At 35.1% G+C, this 20980-nt stretch overlaps 3 protein-coding genes across 12 annotated transcripts; 2 read left to right on the top strand and 1 right to left on the bottom strand.

Moving 5' to 3' along the window:
- Nucleotides 1-364: 364 nt before the first annotated feature.
- On the bottom strand, nucleotides 365-5081 carry LOC131533000 (dynein axonemal assembly factor 3). 4 transcript variants are annotated; one of them, XR_009269018.1, is made up of 14 exons: nucleotides 4975-5081; nucleotides 4602-4684; nucleotides 4334-4446; nucleotides 4128-4221; nucleotides 3607-3767; nucleotides 3336-3512; nucleotides 2681-2803; nucleotides 2458-2580; nucleotides 2070-2292; nucleotides 1836-1950; nucleotides 1666-1740; nucleotides 1358-1526; nucleotides 861-931; nucleotides 365-783 (listed from the first exon to the last, which is right to left on the bottom strand). XR_009269018.1 is itself a non-coding variant. In XM_058764965.1 (13 exons), exons 2-12 carry the CDS (start codon nucleotides 4681-4683, stop codon nucleotides 1388-1390), a joined length of 1425 nt encoding a protein of 474 aa, XP_058620948.1. In that variant the 5' UTR covers nucleotide 4684; nucleotides 4975-5081; the 3' UTR covers nucleotides 365-931; nucleotides 1358-1387. The 4 variants fall into 4 exon arrangements, 3 of the variants coding, with proteins under 3 accessions (XP_058620948.1, XP_058620949.1, XP_058620945.1); XM_058764965.1 differs by having other exon boundaries at nucleotides 365-931; XM_058764966.1 differs by lacking the exon at nucleotides 861-931.
- Nucleotides 5082-5127: 46 nt separating this feature from the next.
- Nucleotides 5128-10951, top strand: LOC131533001 (junctional adhesion molecule-like). 5 transcript variants are annotated; one of them, XM_058764968.1, is made up of 10 exons: nucleotides 5128-5250; nucleotides 5493-5624; nucleotides 6563-6649; nucleotides 6790-7119; nucleotides 7314-7649; nucleotides 7943-8062; nucleotides 8248-8295; nucleotides 9213-9263; nucleotides 9621-9671; nucleotides 9775-10951. In XM_058764968.1, the coding sequence occupies exons 3-10, from the start codon at nucleotides 6613-6615 to the stop codon at nucleotides 10116-10118; spliced, it is 1317 nt and encodes a 438-aa protein (XP_058620951.1). In that variant the 5' UTR covers nucleotides 5128-5250; nucleotides 5493-5624; nucleotides 6563-6612; the 3' UTR covers nucleotides 10119-10951. The 5 variants fall into 5 exon arrangements, with proteins under 5 accessions (XP_058620951.1, XP_058620954.1, XP_058620953.1 ...); XM_058764971.1 differs by lacking the exon at nucleotides 5128-5250 and having other exon boundaries at nucleotides 5440-5624; nucleotides 9621-9647; nucleotides 9850-10951; XM_058764970.1 differs by lacking the exon at nucleotides 5128-5250 and having other exon boundaries at nucleotides 5447-5624; nucleotides 9621-9647.
- Nucleotides 10952-12392: 1441 nt separating this feature from the next.
- On the top strand, nucleotides 12393-14558 carry LOC131533008 (butyrophilin subfamily 1 member A1-like). 3 transcript variants are annotated; one of them, XM_058764985.1, is made up of 4 exons: nucleotides 12393-12662; nucleotides 13022-13357; nucleotides 13801-13848; nucleotides 14020-14558. In XM_058764985.1, exons 1-4 carry the CDS (start codon nucleotides 12431-12433, stop codon nucleotides 14307-14309), a joined length of 906 nt encoding a protein of 301 aa, XP_058620968.1. In that variant the 5' UTR covers nucleotides 12393-12430; the 3' UTR covers nucleotides 14310-14558. The 3 variants fall into 3 exon arrangements, 2 of the variants coding, with proteins under 2 accessions (XP_058620968.1, XP_058620967.1); XM_058764984.1 differs by having other exon boundaries at nucleotides 13972-14558; XR_009269019.1 differs by lacking the exon at nucleotides 12393-12662 and adding an exon at nucleotides 13576-13616 and having other exon boundaries at nucleotides 13039-13357; nucleotides 13972-14558.
- Nucleotides 14559-20980: the final 6422 nt, after the last annotated feature.

The raw sequence follows: 20980 nt of genomic DNA, 5'->3' as shown, positions 1-20980 counted from the left end.
ATACTGTGTTACTGTAACTCATTAACTGTTTATTTAATTTGCATTGTATGTAATTTTGCAAAGGATTTACATGCTTAATGCATAATTTTCTTTCTCTTGTGATGATTGTGAGATAGCACAGTGGAGACAGTTAACGGAAGGTGAGATGATTTCTTTCTTCTGTAATCTGTTTAACATGTAGCATGTAGATGATATAAGAGGCATTATTAGCACACTTTCAAATGGACTGGAGAAAAAAAACAAACAGTTTAATGGTGATAATCATTTTTATTTTTTATTACTATTAAAAAATGTTTACTTCAATTTTAGGTCCTGCATCAGAACTTTCAAACTGTACTGAAGGAATTCGTCCCCTCAGTAAGATATCACTTTAAATACTATTTGTGTGTGTGTTCAGGTTTTAACTATATGATGAGCAGGGAGCCAGTGTTCCCCATGAGGAAAACTGTTTTAAAAAAACATACTTAATGTCTTAATAAAAATCTGAAAATGCAGAAATGTTTGTCTGTATTGTATTGTGTGTTAATATATACATCTATAGTCTTATCCCCAGTAAAGTCAAGTAGTTCCTTGCATTAGAAAATAAAATCAGTTTGCTTGTTTTATTATAGTTTTGGGCAAATGTGACTTACGGCAGATATTGCAGTCCATGTTTTGCTTTTTTGTTTGTGTGCCAATATTGCAGTGGAAAGAAAGAGCAGTGATCAAAACATAAGACAAACAAGAAAAGAGAGTACTGCCACTGAGCAACAGTTAACATCCCCAGATACGTCATCACGGGTTCTGTAAAGAGAAAGAATATCACCAAATGCAATAATCCGAATAATTCTGGAAAGGACACAGTTAGGTAGATTACTTGCCATAGAGCAAGTACGATCCTCCCCAGCGGTACAATCACAGGCACAAGAAAGAGAAAGACCATCAGAATCAACTGCAGGAAGTAGGACACAAACACCAAGGAGGCCAGAAGACAGAGCACAAAGGAGGCATGAACCAACAGAGAAGAACTGCCAGGATATGCAATTAAGTTGTAACATGTTTACTGATCAAGTGTGATTACAAATTTAAATTGTCATGTTGGAGTCATTTGGAATCGTTTTCAATTTCAGTTAAATCCAGAATAAAGTTGCTGTAGTATTAGTGATTTCAGCTTTTTGCTAAAACATAAACCACCTACCTTTACAGAATATGAGGGAACTACAGCTACCGTAAGGATGTTTATCCTTTTTAGTTTTTTTGTTTTTACATTTTAAGTTTTTAATACTTTGTGCTGAAATGTGCAGACATCTTGTATGAGTTTACATACACATAATGTTGTAATTCATCAAATGCGTATGGCTGATGTAGTGCAAAGTACATTTTTAAAGCGTGTATCTGAAAATGTCCTTCAGTCTTGTTTCCGTGTGAATATTGCATATACGTCACTGCTCTGGTTGTGTGTTGCTGTGAATCCTGATTCTTCAGCGATCTCCTTCACTCTGTCAGCAAAACCTGACACTTGCTCTTTTGAAAGGTCTAGCAGGAAGCTGAAAAAAAAAAAACAGATCATGGGTCTTTAGTGGAGTTTTGCTTACAAGCTGTGTATAAAAAGGTTATCGTGAGCACAAATGTAAATCATTTAGTGGCAATGTTTGTATTTGTGTCTGTGTGTGATGATGGACTCACTTTGCTAACTCTATTACCAGAGCAGCATCAGGCGCTGTGATCTCTCTCAGAGAAGAATCCAGCTGATGGACCATACTGAGAAAACACAGAAAGATTGAGTTATCAGCAGGTATTTTATGTTGTTCACTTGACACACAAACTCAAATCCTCAGTTTATGAATGGGCTTCACCTGGCTGAACAGAAGATGGTGTTAAACAAGCTCCTGTATTTATTTTTGAAAGGAAGCTTGCTGAGCAAGTCTGGAGACAGAAATGACACTTTCACTCCACTCAAGGTCAACAAATCTGCAAAAACACACAAGGACACAAAGCAACTGTTTTGCATCGTTTCAGTTTGATTTGTTTGCAACATTTCACTGTCAATAAAAGTACATTAACTATGTTTTGGCATAATATAATGTTACCAAGCGCTTGTGTCTGTTGTTCTGCTGGATGTTGCTCAGGATCAATGTCAGTTTGACAAGCAGGTGCATCATTCTGTATCGTCTCCTCTTCTATGATACCGTCTGTGGGTTTACACCAGGAACTTAATTGGTTTGGTTCATCTTTGTTCAGTAAAGAGCTCCCTCTAGTGGAAAGACATTCAAACAATGCCAGGACGTTCACTTCTGAAATATCCTGAGCCATCTGAGAGAGAAAGATGGCCAGAGAATGGTAACTCATGATGCAAATGTTATTGTAATACAATATATAATATTCTGTATAAATTAAAAGCTACAAATATGATCTTGTACTTTTTATCAGGTTTTAATCTGTGACTTTGGTTGGGAGGTAATGAACTAATTCTTTCACCTTCATATATTGGTTGTTCTGTTTCTTCAGCAGGTTTTTGTTTTCTGTCTCTATGCCAAAGGATAGATATGGACTGGAGACGATGTCACCCCAATATCCTCTAACAGCAACCTGATCTCCTCTCTGGTACAAACACAAACACACACAGTTAGAGTTGCATGACAGTGTATCATGGGCCACACAATAACAACAACTATTATAGTAAAAAAATCAATGTACTCACATGATTGAACACTCGCGTGGAGAGCAGACTCTGATTGGCTGTTTGGTAGAGCCCCTCCCTCATCTCAAAAGCCACACCGCTTTCCCTCCATTTCACATACTGATGTTTGCTAATGACACCACACTGAGAGAAAAAAAGCACTGGATTTTGTAGAATAGCAATTATCAATAACTAATTTGAAAAAAACTAAAGCTTTTTTTTTTTTTTTTTGAAAAAACAAATTGAAAGCTGAACTTAACTGTTAACTAAAATACAATAAATATTATAAATAAAATAATATTTACAATACAATAAAAAATTGAATAAATATAATAACTTTTTTCGTTTTCCAGTTTAACTCGAAGTGCTAAAATATCAAAATATATGGACATATTTTAAATAACTAATAAAAATGGCAAAAACAACAAAATCAAAACTGAAATTGGAAACTTAAAAATATAAAAATAAAAACTAAATTAAAAATAATAGTATAATAAAATAACATACATGTATATTAGGTGTTAGTAATTCAAAATTGTCTAAACACTTACAATAACAAAATATTACAAATCTATAAGCTTTTATAAGTCTAAAAAATAAGTTTAAAGTAAGTTTCGTTGCACTGCTCTGATCGTCAGGAGTAAAGATGCATAATAATGTCAGATGAGGTGCATACGCCGCTTTGGTGCAGTTTCATAGTGAGATCCCAGTCGAAACAGCCGTGTCGTGAGTCATAGCGAGTCCCCAGGTGCTGCCGAACTCGGGCGTCCCAGACCTTACGTACACTCTCTGGCACTGACGGCGGCCGTTCCCACAGTTTAAAGATCCGGACCAACTCATCTCTCTCCTTAAACTATGATAAAAACAGAGGAGTGGATACTACTGAGCTGAGTTTGATTATGACATGCCGTATAAATGCAAATATATCAGATTAATGTATGCTGGACCTTCAGAAGACTTGTATCAAGGCAAGGATGAGTGTGCGAGTCAGAGGACAGAGTGTTTGTGATGGACAGAGAGAGCTGAGCCACAGCGTGTTTTAACGTCTCTTCTGTCTCTTTACGAATCTCAGAGTTTCCGAACACCTCCAGAAACACCTCTGTCTTTTCTGGAAAAATACAACCCAAATTGATGTTACCTGAGTATGCAAACACGAATGCAATATGTGACACTTAGAGTGTTTACAAAAACTAAAACATAAGTTTTTTTGTATTTTCTGGAGAATTTTTTATTGCATTATTTCCTAAATTTCCCTGTGAAACAATAGGAAAGGTCTAAACATTAAAATAAAATATTTATTATTACTTGTAATATGCCAAATATGTGTGTGTGTGTGTGTGTGTGTGTGTATATATACTGTGTATATATATATATATATATATATATATATATATAATTTCGTTCTTGTTGGGAATTATGGGATATAATTTTAAAATAGCAGATGCAATGTCATATATGAAGTACATACTGTGTAAACTCATGTTCTCAGGGGTCAAGAGTGATAAATAAAGTAGTAATAGCTGTCTGGCAACCACCTCCATGCTGTTCTCAATCACCCAAACCTGCAACAAACCACACATCTCATTATTAATACAGTATGTTCAACACAGCTGATTTAGAACACTGTAATATGCGATTAAACTCAATTCACATGCTGTAGTAAAAGAATCTCACATGTAGCGTGTCTGTGTCCATCAGTCCAGTGATGGTCTTGAGGATGTGTCTGGGATCTGCACTGCCCACCAGCAGAATATTCAGCTCTCCATGTGGTCTTACACCGTGTGTGTCTGTGAGTACATAATCTTGAGAATTCAAATATAAAACAAATGTATGTGAACTTTGATGTTTTATAGATATTTGCCGGTTTACTGTGATTAGTGATTTCTTCTGTTCTTTCTATGGTTTATTAGTGTTTTTATTCTGGTGTTTAATCTGGTTTTACCTGAGGTCAGGAGGTCTCGAGCCGGTCCGAATCCCCACCAGGTCACACACCCCGCGCCCTCAACAGTCCGACCGACGCTCATTCTTCAGAAATAACGTTAGTTAGAAATTGTAAATTAGGATAGTGCCTGAGTGTATTAAATAATATAGCACTCCTCATATCCCGTTTCAGCGGACTGTTGTTGACTTCAGTTAGCTAGCAGCTGACTGCACTTACATTTCACCGCAATATATATAGGTATCGATGCTAGTAAAAAATATATATATATTAACAATATTAGCTACATTTACAAAGTATGTATAAGCAGGAGTATGTGTAGCCGTATACATAACAGATATGTAGCAAAGTGAAAATAATCCTCTGTGAAACTCACCTCTCGCTCCTCTTGCCTTATAAACGCAAGCTAGCTAAAGTTTGGAAGGCGGTTGCTTAGCAACAGGGAGCGCGTGACCAGCATAGCCTTGTAGTGCGACGTCTAGAATACAATCACTGCGCTTGATTCATTCTTGATTTGTTACAAACAAATGTTCCAGAGTATTTTGAAATGTATAAAATGTATTATTACCAAAAATACCAAAAATTATTAGTTTAAGTTGCAAAACCTGCACAACTAGTTTCTAAGGTGACAGTGGCGACTTGGATTCAGAAGGTCAGCTCCAATCTAAAACAACGTTTTTTAATCATAATGAAGTAAATCTAAAAAAGTCTTATCATATTTATTTGTTTTGTGTGTCAGCGGGGTAATGATGTAGGCTAAGTGTTGTTTTTTTTGTTTTTTACATTCTTATCTATAAATATTCTTTACAATTAGGCCTATGATTAAAAATATCCATCATGAATTATATTTTCAATTTTCAATCTAGCCTATGCGAGGTCATGCTAATTTTACAGAATATTTAGTGACTGAAAGTGGAACAGCTTTAAGGAAATAAATCTGGATTGTTCAGTTGTAACTAGTTCAGTTCAGAATCTCACCTGACCTGTTAACGAAGCAGGGAAAAACCTGTCACTGCAACAAGGAAGGTAAGTGAATTTATTTATTTAGGCAGTTTATATGTTTAAAATCGTATGTAAGTTGAATTATAACCCTTGTCTCAAATATAGAGGCACATTCATACTGTGGTTATAATTCAAAGGTTGCTCGTCTCAGCTGTCAGAGTCAGAGTTTAAACATCTCTTTAAGTGGACATGCATCTGAAAGCAAAATGTTTAAAATACATCGTCTATTTTTTATTTATTTTCTTTTAAGTTATAGATAACACTGGATGAATATAGTGTAGTTTTTTTTAGATGTAAGTATATGTATTTTCTTCATATTTAATGTAGCAAAAAAAAATTATTTCTTTATTATTATTATTTACAAAGGCCCTATATTACCAGTAAAGGAGCAAGTGCCTTTCATTTTTGTATTTATCATTTCTAGACCAGAGTTTGCCTGCGGTAACGTGCTTATTTTAGTTACTTTTATTTTAATATTTTAATATAAAAAGGAAAAGTTTATAATAAAGTTTGCATAATAATAATGTATTTAGTCAGGTCTAAAGTTTTGGTTTTGGAGGTTTTAGACAAAGCGACAACAACATTTGTAATAGATTCATTTATTGTTTGATTTTCTATAGGCTGATGTGAAATTTACAAGAATTTATGATTGATCATTAAAATATACGTCTATTTTAGCCATGCTGAGCAGTTTAGTTTACAATATAGCCTATGAATTTAGAGCAGGGGTCTCCAAACTCGGTCCTGGAGAGCTGGTTACCTGCAGAGTTTAGCTCCAACCCTAATTAAACAAACCTGAACCAGCTAATCAAGGTCTTACTAGGCATGCTAGAAACTTCCAAGCAGGTGTTTTGAAGCAAGTTGGAGCTAAACTCTACAGGACAGCAGCCCTCCAGGACCGAGTGTCCTCACATCAAAAAAGATGTGAGGACACATTCATATTGTCATAGTTTGTTTTCTAGGCTTACAGTGGATTTTCCATCAGTGTCTCAGATGTGCGGAAATATTAAAAATGGCTGAAGCTGAAGAAGTCTTAAACACTAGTCAAGGCAAGTCAAAAGAAGAATTATGTATAACTCTAATGCTCCCTGTACATAAAACACAATTACAGTAATGACACATCTAACAGGTATATTTTTACTTATCATTGTATTATTAATAATTATTCTTTTTTCTCTCTTCTCTTCAGTGTTGTCTGTTGTTTGCCAGTCTGACATTGTATTTTCCCATCCTGGAGATGAAGTTGTCCTGTCGTGTCATCTTAAACCAGCTATCAGTGCTGCTTCAATGGAAATTCAGTGGTGGCATAAGGAGGATCCAGTTTTCCTTTATAAGGATGGACGGGTGACAGTGAACATAGACTTTGAGGGTCGAGTGAGTCTCCCGTTGGAAAATCTTCACAATGGAAATGTGTCTTTGACTCTCAGAGACGTCAGGAGATCACAGAAGGGCCTCTATATTTGTGAGGTCACCAGTGAAAGTCAATTAATACAAGATACTGTTTTTCTTCATATCAGCTGTAAGTATTCAGCTAAACATATTTAAAAAATAATCCATATTAGTCAAAACATCTTCAGTTTGAAGCTGTAGAAAGTTGAATTAGTTCCTCCCTAGATCAACTAGTAAATCAAAAATGAAAAGTGGTAATGAACACTCTACAATGTTAAAGTTATTATGAATGTTTTTGATAATAAATGTATTTCTTTTTATCAGCTGTAGACTTCAGTCTTGTGGCTCCTTCTGATACGTTATCTGCTGACCCTGGATCAGACGTCATCTTACCTGTTCATCTCTCACCTGAAACCAGTGCTGTGTCTATGGAAATCAGATGGTTTAAAGGGAAAGAGCTCATATATCAGTATATGAATGGGCAGGAGATGACAAATAATGACTTTGAGAACCGAGTGAGTCTGTCCATCCAGGAGCTGAGGAGCGGAAATCTTGCTCTGACTTTGAGAAACGTTCAACAGTCTGATTCAGGAGTCTATACATGCAAAGTTTTTCATGATGGATGTCAGAAGAGAGGAGTAGTTCACTTGAAAGTGAAGGGTAAGATACTGATTAAACTTACTGCAACTGGAGGTTCTCTTCTACAGCTTATTTCTGTACAGTAGTTCACACATGGAAATACACTTGTATGTTGTATATGCATATTTAGCTCAGTGTCCTGACTAAAACATTGTAGTGACTAGCAGGTTTACATTGCTTAATATTTTAGCTAACATGTATGGCAATCATGTACCATTGTATTTTGCATAACTATTTTTTGTCCTTTAAATACATCTGCTGACATTGAAGACTGATAAAGGACTCACCCTGATACTGTATTTGGTTCATTTTAGAGATTGAGAGAGTGAACCACCTCCGCAGTGTCCTAAAGCAAGCACATGAAGACATTACACAACAAAGAGTAAAACTAAACGAAACCATAAATTTGCTTGAAGAAACACTCAGTCATGATGGTAAATCTGAGAGACAGTGAGAAACAAAAATGATCTTTAATTTATTATTTAAAAAAAAAAAGTAAATACAGATATTTTATATGAAAACTAATTGCATGAGCAAGTTCTTCACTGGAATATACATTATTGATTGTGATGCATTATGACTATTTTGATTAATTTTGTTTACATGATTTTCATTTTAGATCGGTCATGTAGGCATATAAATAGTATGGAAGGAATGCCCCCATTCAGTAAGACTTTAAATTTACCACTTTAAATGCTGTTATATATATGTGTGTGTGTGTGTGTGTGTGTGTACCTACCTAAAAAGGTAAGAATGAGATGGTTCTTTAAAGAACCTTTGACTGAATGGTTCTTTGTGGAACCAAAAATGGTTCTTCTATGGCATCGCTGTGAAGAACCTTTTGAAGCACCTTTATTTTTAAGAGTGTGGGGACTTAAACCTGAACACACACCAACTCAAGGAGACTTGTGTCCCCATGGGGAAACAAGCTTATAAATCATACTGAATGTTGTTGTTTTTTTTCAGAAAGTTTTCTGTGAGGGGTTGGTTTAGGATGATAGAATATTCAGTTTGTACAGTAGAGAAAACATTACGCCTATGGAAAGTTCCCACAAGGGAGAATGTATATATGTATTTGATAATGGTTGTGCAGCATTGAGAATGCCTTTTAAATTTCAGTTCAGTTTCTCAGTTTGAATTTAGGAAGACAAGATGGAGATTTATAATTTGAACAAAAGGAATCTAAATTCATAATTCATAAAACTGTAATTATAAAATAAATGTTTACCAAGATAATCTTTACATGTTAGATCGACAAAGCCTTGTTTGAAAGTTTAGAAAAAGTTTAAAACACAGTGACAAATGATTTTTGACTTTTGAAATGCTAGTCAGTAAATTCCTCTTCATGTTATTGCATTGCAATGGACTGGCCAATTCAATTCAAACTCATAAATTTAAGGGAAGCATTTCATTCAAATCTAATTTTGCACAACCCTGCAGTTAATACCATGTCCCCGTAACTGTAATGAAACAGTCTGTCTTTGATTGGATTGGGGTTTAACTAATTATTTAATTTTTGTGGCATGTTTTTTGGGATTGACATTAAATTACATGATTTTCACAATATCTTGTGATTTCCTGCAGTGCAAGATCAAAGCAATCAGGAAAGATGTGACATAGAAGACGGGAGAGCAGGTAGATACTTGCTTTATGCTTCTGGTGGGGAAGATTTTATATCATACAGCATCTTGAAGTGCCAAATGTAGGTTTTGGCTTTTACATTTTAAAGCTTATCGTAGATAGTTGTATTTTCACAATTACAATATAAATATAATTTATCTACTGACACCGTAAGAGATACCTCAACAATAGTGAAAAGACATTTGTTTTTAGTCTGAAGGATTCTGAGAAACAAGAAAAGATTGCTTTTAGCTCCCCCCCAGATTATTAGAATTATATAAACAAAAAAAAGTACACTGGTTATATAAAATTACAGAACAAGGTTTAGAGATTTCTTCTGACCTGCTTTGTTTAAATTCTTTTCATTTTTAGGTTCTACATGTAGGCCTACCAGTAAAGGTATGGAAGGAATTCCCCCACTCAGTAAGATACCACTTTAACTCCTTAATAGATACTTGCATGTGTGATTTATTTAGTTCAAAGTTATGCATGTCCAGTTTCTTTGCTTGTGTGTCAATAACTGCAGTGGAAGGAGAGCGTAGCAGTCTAAGAACAATTCAAGAAGAAAGTAATGCCACTGAGCAAGAGTTATCATCCCCAGATACATCATCACAAGTTCTGCAAAGACTAAGAAGATCAGAAGGTGTAAGTTTAACAGAAAGAGCTACACAAACCCAGCAGAGCCCTGAAGCAACAATGCAAAGCACTCAAGAAAGGAGACAAGAGACTGTTGCTGCAGAGCAAGAGAGATCTTCCCCAGCTGTACAACCACAGACACAAGAAAGAGAAGAAACATCACAATCACATTCAGCAGAAGGCAGGGGGCAAAGGAGACGAGAAACAAGAGAGAGAAATTGCCAAATTTTGTAATTAAATATATTCTTAATTACTAGGTTTGTTGTGATTAAGCATTTGTATAGAATAGATATTTTATTAGTATGACTAAATGACCATATTTGGTCACAGTCACAGTTTTTCCTGCATTTTAGATGTGTTATGGAGTGATCAGGAATCATTCTCATATTTCCAAAATCTTAAAATAAAGTTGATCCAAGTGATTTTAGCCATGTTGCTAACTTAAATCGTGTGCCTTTAAGAGATTTATAGATAATGTGATAATGAGATAACGTGTTTCTGATTAGTTTTGTTTGGGGTTTGGTAACATTTTAGGATTTATAAAGATTTTTGATTTTTGCTCAGACTATGTGCACCAGTACAATCATTATAAAGTTAGGCTACTTTTCTCACTATACTGAGTTGGTGAGATAATTGGATTTTTCTTAGTAGGAACAACTAGCCTACTACCTCAAGTATGTGAATTTACATGCACTGATGCTGTATGTAATAGAATCACTCACATGAATTGTGTCTGTGTCCGTCAGTGATTGTCTTCAGGATGTGTCTGGGAAACCCATCAGCAAAATATTCAGCTCTCCATGTGGCCTTACTGTCTATAGGCTATAGTTTATCAAATATTATAATATAAAAAACAAATATATGTGAGCTTTCTATATTGATAACGTTGGTCCACTGGGAAATAAATTGCTGGACTTGTACTTAAATTAGGATTCAGTAAATCCTAGAGTTGTTACTGACACAGTGTTGTTTACTAAGTGAACTCAATATAAAACATTCTTATCCTATGTGTGTCACTCTCTTAACAATTATATTATATACCAATTAATTACATTAAAGTGTGTGTGTACGTGTGTGTGTGTCTGTGTGTGTGTGTATCTGAAGAAGAAGAAGGCTTTATATATTATTATATAACCGGCCTTTACATGGTAATGAACATTTTAGACATTAAAAAGTAGCCTACTAAAAGTGAAAGAAAGAAGGAAATTGCACGTGATCAGTCAAACAGAACTGACCCGTAACAAAAAATCTCACCTGACCTGTCTGGGAAAAAATAAAACCTTTGTCGTTGTTAACAGAAGGAAGGTACAGGCTAAATGTATTTATTTATAAAGTTTGATACGTGTTGTAAGATATAATTTGATTAGTAAGATGAATTATAACCACGCTATGAATGTGCCTCTGATTGTTGCTCGTATGAACCGGTCAGAGTTTAAATATCTCTTTAAGTGGACCTGCATCTGAAACTAAAACAAACGAAACGCAAACAGTAAACTTATTGCTTTTGAAAAACGTTTTACATAACATTGGACCTCGTTCATAAATATAATAAGCGTAGTTTTTGCTTCTTTAATAGGCTATTAAAGAATCCCCCTCTCCACTTGATATTTAATATCACATTTTTGTTATCATTAAAACTTGCAATTTGCGTTTTTCGGTAATTTCATAAAAATTTAATAAAATCGGTAATTTTATTATTATTATTATTTATAAAGGGCGTTGTTTTAACGTATATAAGTAAACGAGCTAGCTCCTTTCCCTTTTGATTTATCTCTAAACCAGAGAGTTTGTTTGCCTGTTGTCTGTTCTGCCGGTAGAGGTCAGCAAAATGCCTAATTTAGGTTTATGCATTTGTACGAGTTTTAAATAAATTAATAAATAATGTTTTTATTATATCTGAAATTTTTGTTTTGGACAAAGTGACACCAGCATTTGTAACAGTAGTTTATGGGTTGATTTGATCTATTAATCTATTATTTACAAGCATTTATATGAATTAATGATTGAGGTTTTTTATCCTTGCTAAACTATTTACTTAATACCGAAGTTCAAATGTTATATTTCATTTATATTTATTAATTTAGGTTTAAAATTGGAATGCAATTAAACCTAATTGATTTGTTGCTTATGAACTTTGTAATAAGGTTTGTAATAAGTTTTGTTAAAGGTCAAAAAGATCTAAGGACGTATTCATGGGCACATTCATATTATCATAGTTTGTTTTCTAGCTTTCAGTGGGTTTTCCATCAGCGTTTCAGATATGGAAAAGTATAAAAAAAATGGCTGAAGCTAAAGAAGTGACAAAAACTAGTCAAGGCAAGTCAAAAGAAGAATTATGTATAACTCTAATGCTCACTGTATATACTGTAGAACACTATTACAGAAATTGCACATCTGACTATTATTTATTTTCTTTACTATTATTTTAATTTTTATCTCTCTCTTCCGAGTTTTCTCTAATATTCCTATCTGACATATTATATTTGAATCCTGGAGATGATGCAGTTCTGTCGTGTCATCTTGAGCCAGCTGTCAGTGCTGCTTCAATGGAGATCAAGTGGTGGAATAAGACTGATCTGGTCTGTCATTATAAGGATGGACAGATGACAGTGAACAGAGACTATGAGGGTCGAGTGAGTCTCTCATTGGAAGATTTACACAATGGAAATGTGTATTTGACTCTCAGAGACATCAGGAGATCACTGAAGGGCCACTATATTTGTGAAGTCACTGATGAATATCGGACAGTGAAGGAATATATTTTTCCACACATCATCTGTAAGTATTCTTCTGGTTTTATTTTTTAGCTAAGATATGACCAAAAACTGAGCATGTTTCAGAAATAATCTAGTAGTATGTAAGCCAAAACATCTTCAGTTTGAAATTTGTTTAGTTAACATAAGCATGCCTAAGGTCACCAGTTAATATCTTTGGGAGCACTTGTTATACAATGCACTGAATGCACTAGAGTCTTCAAAATGTACAAGCAGAAATCTAAAATGTTAATATCTTTTGACACCAAGTTCCAACCCAGTTCAATAAGTAAATAAAAATGGTAATGAACCCTCTACAGTGTTACAGTTAATATGGAAGTACTATTCATATTATTCACCAAAAAGAAATATTTCTCTTTCCAGCTGTAGACTTTAGTCTTGTGGTTCCTCATGGCACTTTATCTTCTCATCCTGGAGAAGGGGTTATTCTACCTGTCCATCTCTCACCTGAAACCAATGCTGTGTCTATGGAAATCAGATGGCTTAAAGGGACAGAGTCTATTTATCATTATAAGAAGGGGTGGGACCAAGTAAATGATGACTATGAGAACCGAGTGAGTCTGTTCTTCCAGGAGCTGGAGAGAGGAAATCTTTCACTGATTTTGAGAAATGTTCAGTCATCAGATTTAGGAGACTATACATGCACAGTCTGTCATGATGGATGTCACAAGACAGGAACAGTTCACCTACAAGTGAGCGGTAAGATATAATTAAAAAGGCAGCTGCAGTTTCTCTTTACAGCTTATTTCTGTGCATTAAAAAATACTTGTATATTGTGTATGTAGTATATTTAACACAGTTTTTGAAGTGCCAAAAGTAGGTAGATACTGTAGGATGGATACATCATATGGACATTGTTTATATAGATATTGTTATGATTGTTATGATATCTAATTTTTTTTACTTTTACATTACAGTTGATCATAGATAGATGGGTGTTTACAATTACAGCATAAATGTAAGTTATCTACTGCTGTAAGAACTCAACTAAACAAAGCTAAAAAGACATTTAGACGCTTAGTTTGAGGAGCTGTGAGAAACAAGAATACTCCTTCTCCTAGTTCCCCAAATAAAACCAGCCTAAATGTAAAAGTTTGAAGATTTCCACTGATCGGCATTGTTTACCTCCTTTTCATTTTTAGGTCTTACACATAGAAGTAAAAATAGTATGGAAGGAATACCCCCACTCAGTAAGACACCACTTTGCATTTTCTTTGCATACTTGTGTATGTGTGAATCTTCTTGCATATTTTTGTGATTTGATTTAGTTCAAAGTTACAAACCCGTTTCTTTGCACGTGTCAATAATTGCAGTAGAAAGAGAGCGTAGCGGTGCCACTGAGCAAGAATTATCATCCCCAGATGCGTCATCAGAGGTTCTGCAAACAGAAAGGACATCAGAATCCTTAATTTCAACAGAGGAAACTTCACAAACCCAAGAGAACCCTGGAGTAACAATGCCAAACATTCAGGAAAGGAGGCAAGAGAGTGTTTTTGCAGAGCAAGAGAGATCATCAGCTATACAACCACAGGTACAAGAAAGAGAAGGAATATCACAATCAATCACAGCACCAACACCAGAAAGGCCACAAGACACAGCACCGAGGAATCCAAGGAGATGGCCAAGAACAGTAAAATGCCAGATTATATAATTAAACATAGTAAACTAAACATAAACATTAGTTAACTGACCATGTTTTTCATAGGGGACATTTTATGTGTAAAATTACCAAAATTAGTTGTAGAGCAACTTTACATGTGTGTAACCATTTATTTTACTGCAAAAAGCTTATAATAAAAATGTAGGCATCTTGACTTGTACCAGTTTAATACTTTGTTAACTGAATGCATAAAGTGGACATCATTCCACACTTTATCTTTTTCAGTTAATTAAAAATTGTCCTGGCCCCTCCAAGCCTTACAATGGGGTAAGTGGGTGTTTTTTTGTCAACAGTTCAGAAGACGTGAAATAAAGTGTGCTCATCCGTAATAAAACGTACCTCACGTGTTTTGTTGTTATCTTAATGTTCAGATGGTCTGAAATAGAATACTAAAATGAAAATCTAAAAACACTGAAAGATTTGTTTGAGGGTTAAGTTACTTCTTTTTCATTTTAGGTCCCGCATCTAGATAGAAGTAGTATGGAAGGAATTCGCCTACTCAGTAAGACACCACTTTAAATGCTCATAGAGGTGTATGTGTCAATAGCTTAGGTTAAATGCAATAGTCAACAAATGTGTGTGGTTAATACATCCTACCATGTTACCTACAATGAAACTGTAATTTTTTTTGTAATATGATTAGAAGGACCCGTTTGGTTTAATTGCTTATTTATTTTTTTGTGATTGACATGTTAAATAATGCAGTTTTCTTGATATCTTGTGTTTTCCTGCTGTGAAACAAGGTGATACGCTGTTGAGACTGTTAGTAGAACTGCAGAGACATATATTGGAACGGCAGAGATTTTTCATACTCTCTACTGGTACTTTACATGGTAATGATATCGGCAAAATTATTATAAAACCAGTTTATATATAAAAAAGTAAACTGGGAAGTTGTAAAGGCCAGTTCACACTGCACAACAGATGCCAACCAATGGCAACAGACACTCTGTTGGGTCTTGTTGGATCAGTGTGCTACCCTTATCATTGTCAAGTCAAGTCAAGTCACCTTTATTTATATAGCGCTTTTAACAATACAGATTGTGTCAAAGCACTTAACAGTATCAAATTAGAGGATAGAGTGTCAGTAATGTATAATGATAAGATTAAACACTCAATTTTCAGTTAAAGGCATTTCATTATTGAATTCAGAGATGTCATTGTCTAGCTCAGTTTAGTTTAAATAGTATCTGTGCAATCAAATCGGCGATAATCGCTAGAAATTAAGTGTCCCCAACTGAGCAAGCCAGAGGCGACAGCGGCAAGGAACCAAAACTCCCTCCGAGACAGAATGGAGAAAAAAAAACCTTGGGGGAAACCAGGCTCAGTCGTGGGGCCAGTTCTCCTCTGACCAGACGAAACCCGCAGTTCAAAAGTTTATATTTCTATTTTAATTTTGTTGCAAGTTCTAACAATAGTAGTATTATGTAGTTAGGTATTTTATTATATTTTTAGTTATTTTGTTATATTTTTTAGTTTTATTGTATTTTAATCGAGGTTTTCGCTGGGGATATGTCTCTGGGGGTCATCTGGGTGTCCTGGTCTCCGCTGACGATCAGGGCTGTAGACATCATCTCTTGGTGCTGATCCACCATCTGATCGGATACGGACTGAGAAACAGAATAGGAAAGAAACAGACAAATATTAGCGTAGATGCCATTCTACTTACGATGTAACGAGTACATTGTGTGTTATGGGGAGTGTTCCCGGTTCCGGTTGATCTAATTAATGCAGCCTAACAACCCTTTAACGGATTTGAATTATTGAAGTGTATTAGTGTGTTATGTGTACGCCAGGATAAAGAGATGGGTCTTTAATCTAGATTTGAACTGACAGAGTGTGTCTGCCTCCCGAACAGTGTTAGGTAGATTGTTCCAGAGTTTGGGTGCTAAATAGAAATAGGATCTGCCGCCTGCAGTCGATTTTGATATTCTAGGTATTATCAAACGGCCAGAGTTTTGAGAACGCAGCGGACGTGGAGGACTATAATGCGATAAGAGCTCGCTCAAGTACTGAGGAGATAAACCATTCAGGGCTTTATAAGTAATTAACACGATTTTAAAATCTATCCAATGTTTGATAGGGAGCCAATGCAGTGTTGACAGAACCAGGCTAATATGGTCATATTTCCTGGTTCTAGTAAGGACTCTAGCTGCTGCATTTTGGACCAACTGTAGTTTGTTGATCAAGCGTGCAGAACAACCACCCAATAAAGCATTACAATAGTCTAACCTTGAGGTCATAAACGCATGAACTAACATTTCTGCATTTGACGTTGAGAGCATAGGTCGCAATTTAGATATGTTTTTGAGATGAAAAAACGCAGTTTTACAGATGCTAGAAACATGGCTTTCAAATGACAGATTGCTATCGAACAGCACACCTAGGTTCCTGACTGATGAAGAAGAATTGACAGAGCAGCCATCAAGTGTTAGATAATGTTCTAGGTTATTACATGTGGGGTTTTAGGTCCGATAATTAACACCTCTGTTTTTCAGAATTTAGCAGTAAAAATTACTCGTCATCCAGTTTTTATATCGACTATGCATTCTGTTAGTTTCTCAATTTGGTGTGTTTCACCGGGCCGCGAAGAAATATAGAGCTGAGTATCATCAGCATAACAGTGAAAGCTAACACCATGTCTCCTGATAATATCTCCCAAGGATAACATGTAAAGCGTGAAAAGTAACGGCCCTAGTACTGAGCCTTGAGGTACTCCATACTGCACTTGTGATCGACACGATACCTCTTCATTCACTGCTACGAACTGATGGCGGTCAGATAAGTACGATTTGAACCATGCTAAGGCACTTCCACTAATGCCAACAAAGTTTTGTAGTCTATTCAAAAGAATGTTGTGGTCGATAGTGTCGAACGCAGCGCTAAGATCCAGTAGAACTAATAAAGAGATACAACCATACTACAATGTTAACCAGAAGCAGTTCATTTGTAACTCTAATGAGAGCAGTCTCAGTACTATGATACGATCTAATGGAATGGAATTCCTCACAGATATCATTTTTCTCTAGGAAGGAATATAATTGTGAGGATACTACCTTTTCTAGTATCTTTGACAGAAAAGGGAGATTTGAGATCGGTCTGTAATTAACTAGGTCTTTGGGGTCAAGTTGCGTTTTTTTTATGAGAGGCTTAATAACAGCCAATTTGAAGGTTTTGGGGACATATCCTAATGACAATGATGAATTAATAATAACAAAAAGAGGATCTATGACTTCTGGAAGCAGCTCTTTTAGTAGTTTAGATGGAATCGGGTCTAACATACATGTTGTTGGTTTAGATGATTTAACAATTTTATACAATTCTTCCTCTCCCACAGTAGAGAATGAATGGAATTGTTCCTCAGGGGATCTATAGTGCGCTATCTGATGCGATACTGTAGCTGACGGCTGCAAGGATACAATTTTATCTCTGATAGTATCGATCTTGGAAGTGAAGTAGTTCATAAAGTCATTACTGCTATGCTCTTGGGAAATGCCAACACCTGTTGATGCTTTATTTTTCGTTAATTTAGTCACTGTATTGAATAAATACCGAGGGTTATGTTTGTTTTCTTCTAGAAGAGACGAAAAGTAATCAGATCTAGCAGTTTTTAATGCTTTTCTGTAGGATAGGGTACTTTCCCGCCAAGCTAAACGAAATACCTCTAATTTAGTTTTGCTCCAGCTGCGCTCCATTTTCCACGCTGCTCTCTTTAGGGTGCGAGTGTGCTCATTATACCACGGTGTTGGACTCTTATCCTTAATCTTCCTTAAGCGTAAAGGAGCAACCGCATCTAAAGTGCTAGAAAAGAGAGAGTCCATAGTTCCTGTTACATCATCAAGTTGTTCTGAGCTATTGGATATGCTGAGGAACTGAGATAAGTCAGGAAGATTATTTATAAAGCAGTCTTTTGTGGTAGAGGTAATGGTTCTACCATATTTGTAACAAGAAGTTGGCTTTACAGCTTTAGCTATGTGGAATATACAGGAGACAAGATAATGATCTGAGATATCATCGCTCTGCTGCAAAATTTCAACGCCACTGACATCAATTCCATGGGACAGTATTAAATCTAGAGTATGATTTCGACAATGAGTAGGTCCTGACACGTATTGTTTAACACCAATAGAGTTTAGAATGTCTATAAATGCTGATCCCAACAAATCATTTTCATTATCAACATGGATATTAAAATCACCAACGATATTGGCGTTGGTTGCCTTTTTTTACTGATTGAAAATGTTCGATCTGCATTTGTTTGGTTGGGGAATATCTGAGCAGTGGTGTACTGTAATGTTGGTCAGCATCTGTCAGTGTGAATTGGCCTGCATCACAAAGTTTTAGAGACTTCCTATATGATTCATTTTGTTCACTACTTTTCAGGTCCCACACCTAGACAGAGAAACAATATGGAAGGCACACCTGAAATAAGGAGTTTTTGACTTTCAGCCTTCATGGACAATTATATATAACTTAGAAATGATTAAATACAAAATCAATAGTAGTTATTAAGATTGATGTGGTTTGGAATTGGTAAAATTTTCTTGGCAAAAAAATATGACCATAATATGAACTTGCCTAATAATTCTGCACACAGTGTATGTGTTTAGGTTTTACCTATTGTAGGGAACACTAAGAGGAAAATAGCTTAATGAACATGTGACCCTGGACCACAAAACCAATTATAAGTCACACGGGTGTATTTGTAGCAATAGCCAACAATATATTGTATGGGTCAAATTTATTGATTTTTCTTTTATGCCAAAAATCATTAGGATATTAAATAAAGTTCATGTTCCATTTAAGATATTTTGTAAATTTCCTACCATAAATATATCAAAACTTAAGTTTTGATTAGTAATATGCATTGCTAAGGGCTTCATTTGGACAACTTTAAAGGCATTTTCTCAATATTTTGAGAATATTTATTTTTTGAACCCTCAGATTCCAGATATTCAAATAGTTGTCTCTCTGCCAAATATTATCCTATCCTAACAACGCATACATCAATGGAAAGCTTATTTATTCAGCTTTCATGTGATGTATACATCTCAATTTCACAAAATTGACCCTTATGACTGGTTTTGTGGTCCAGGGTCACATATAACGTCTTCATGAAAATCTAAATATCTACAAAGGTTTGTGTGTGGCTTTAGTTTAGAAGAAACAAAATGTTAGCTAAATATAAAAACAACAGAAGTATTTTGTGATTGCCTTATATGTGATATATCAGCTCAGACAAAATACCCACCTCTGACCCAGGTCACAGTACTGTAATACAATTTGCAGCTGCATTAGTTTTGTCATTTGTAGTTAGTCATGCATGTATTGTTTTTTTTGCTTGTGTGTTAATATTACAATGAAAAGAGAGAGCAGCAGTCAACACACAACATTAGCATCTGCAATTTTATCAGCAAGAGCTAGGGCACAAGCACAAGTGAACCCAGGAACAACAATGCAAATGACACAAGAAAGGACACGACAGAGTATTGTCACAGAGAGATGGAGATCCTTGTCAGCTGTACAATCACAATGTACTAGACAGAGAAGGAACACCACAATCAGTCACAGCACCTGAAAGAAATGCACAACCACCAAGGAGATCACGAGACAGAGCAAGGCAGAGCAAAGATGGAACAAAGCAAACAAGAAAATAGAGGGAGCAATTAGCAAATTTTGAAATTAAACAACCACAAAAAGATATACTACTAATTTCATTAGGTTTAAACATGTAAATAGAACAATCTTGTATTTGTATGATCAATTTGATCATGTCTGAGCACATTTTGCAATCATCTGGAATCATTCCATCAGCTGTCGGAAGCTGTCATGAAGCTATAGGGAAAGATGAGATTTCTCAGAAGAACGTCCTCAAAATCAGTTACTGCACCTTTAAATTTTGTTAATACTGAATGCAACATAAAAATCTATTTCATAATTATGTTAAAGCATATAATTCAGTTGAATCATATCACAAATCACAAACACTTTATTCTTAACGTTGCTGTAATCTTAAGAATTCATTAAGATTGCTCCTCAGTATAATCATTAAGAAGTTACTTGGGTATTTAAAATGTCATTTCCTTCAAATGATAATGACAAACGCTTGTACGCTTGTGAATGTAATTATCAGTACATATTGCAATAAATACTTGATAAATTATTGTTGTATCTGATTAGAGCGAGAGTCGGTGTTAAAAAAGCAAATGGGAGAAGCAGATGAACAGAAAACATCTTTGTCATTCAGCTGAACTGTGCACGTATGTTTTAAACACTTCGGCTACCTTTCATATTCTTACTCCACAATGTACCTCCTTGAAAGCACACAGCACACATTCATTTTAATTTAGTACAATTTAAATATATAGCCTACTAATAAAAGCTTAACGAGTCATATATTTAATTCAGTTATATTCAATATGTAAAACTTTTAAAGTAACTAAGCTCAGGACTACATGTTTTATTTTAATCTAATTTAGAACATATATCATTTAAATAATTCATTTGATTAACTTGCCTTCTCTTTCAGTACAGCAGTGAAGTTTCTTCCTGCCTTTTAAATGTGTTTAAATTCTTGATATTTTTCATTACAATCTTACGCATAGAAGTGAATTGTGTGAACTCTCTTGTGAGAAGTGAAGCAAACCGACACTCTCAGTGTT

The sequence above is a fragment of the Onychostoma macrolepis genome, chromosome 24 (assembly GCF_012432095.1).
Source record: "Onychostoma macrolepis isolate SWU-2019 chromosome 24, ASM1243209v1, whole genome shotgun sequence".
Classification (NCBI taxonomy): domain Eukaryota; kingdom Metazoa; phylum Chordata; class Actinopteri; order Cypriniformes; family Cyprinidae; genus Onychostoma; species Onychostoma macrolepis.
Note: the sequence above shows the minus strand (reverse complement) of the source record. Positions and strands in the feature narration are given on the sequence as shown.

Bases quoted from the DNA above. Each gene is read 5' to 3' on its own strand.
- LOC131533000 (XM_058764962.1), bottom strand. From the start codon at position 4,683: ATGAGCGTCGGTCGGACTGTTGAGGGCGCGGGGTGTGTGACCTGGTGG. The intron at 4,222-4,333 runs GTGAGATTCTTT...GGTTTGTTGCAG, and splicing joins TGGACACAGACACGCTACAT to GTTTGGGTGATTGAGAACAG. The intron at 2,804-3,335 runs GTATGCACCTCA...TTTTTCTCTCAG, and splicing joins TGAAACTGCACCAAAGCGGC to TGTGGTGTCATTAGCAAACA.
- LOC131533001 (XM_058764968.1), top strand. From the start codon at position 6,613: ATGGCTGAAGCTGAAGAAGTCTTAAACACTAGTCAAG. The intron at 6,650-6,789 runs GCAAGTCAAAAG...TCTTCTCTTCAG, and splicing joins AGTCTTAAACACTAGTCAAG to TGTTGTCTGTTGTTTGCCAG. The intron at 8,063-8,247 runs GTAAATCTGAGA...TTTTCATTTTAG, and splicing joins AGAAACACTCAGTCATGATG to ATCGGTCATGTAGGCATATA.
- LOC131533008 (XM_058764984.1), top strand. From the start codon at position 12,431: ATGGAGATCAAGTGGTGGAATAAGACTGATCTGGTCTGTCATTATAAG. The intron at 12,663-13,021 runs GTAAGTATTCTT...TTCTCTTTCCAG, and splicing joins TATTTTTCCACACATCATCT to CTGTAGACTTTAGTCTTGTG. The intron at 13,358-13,800 runs GTAAGATATAAT...TTTCATTTTTAG, and splicing joins AGTTCACCTACAAGTGAGCG to GTCTTACACATAGAAGTAAA.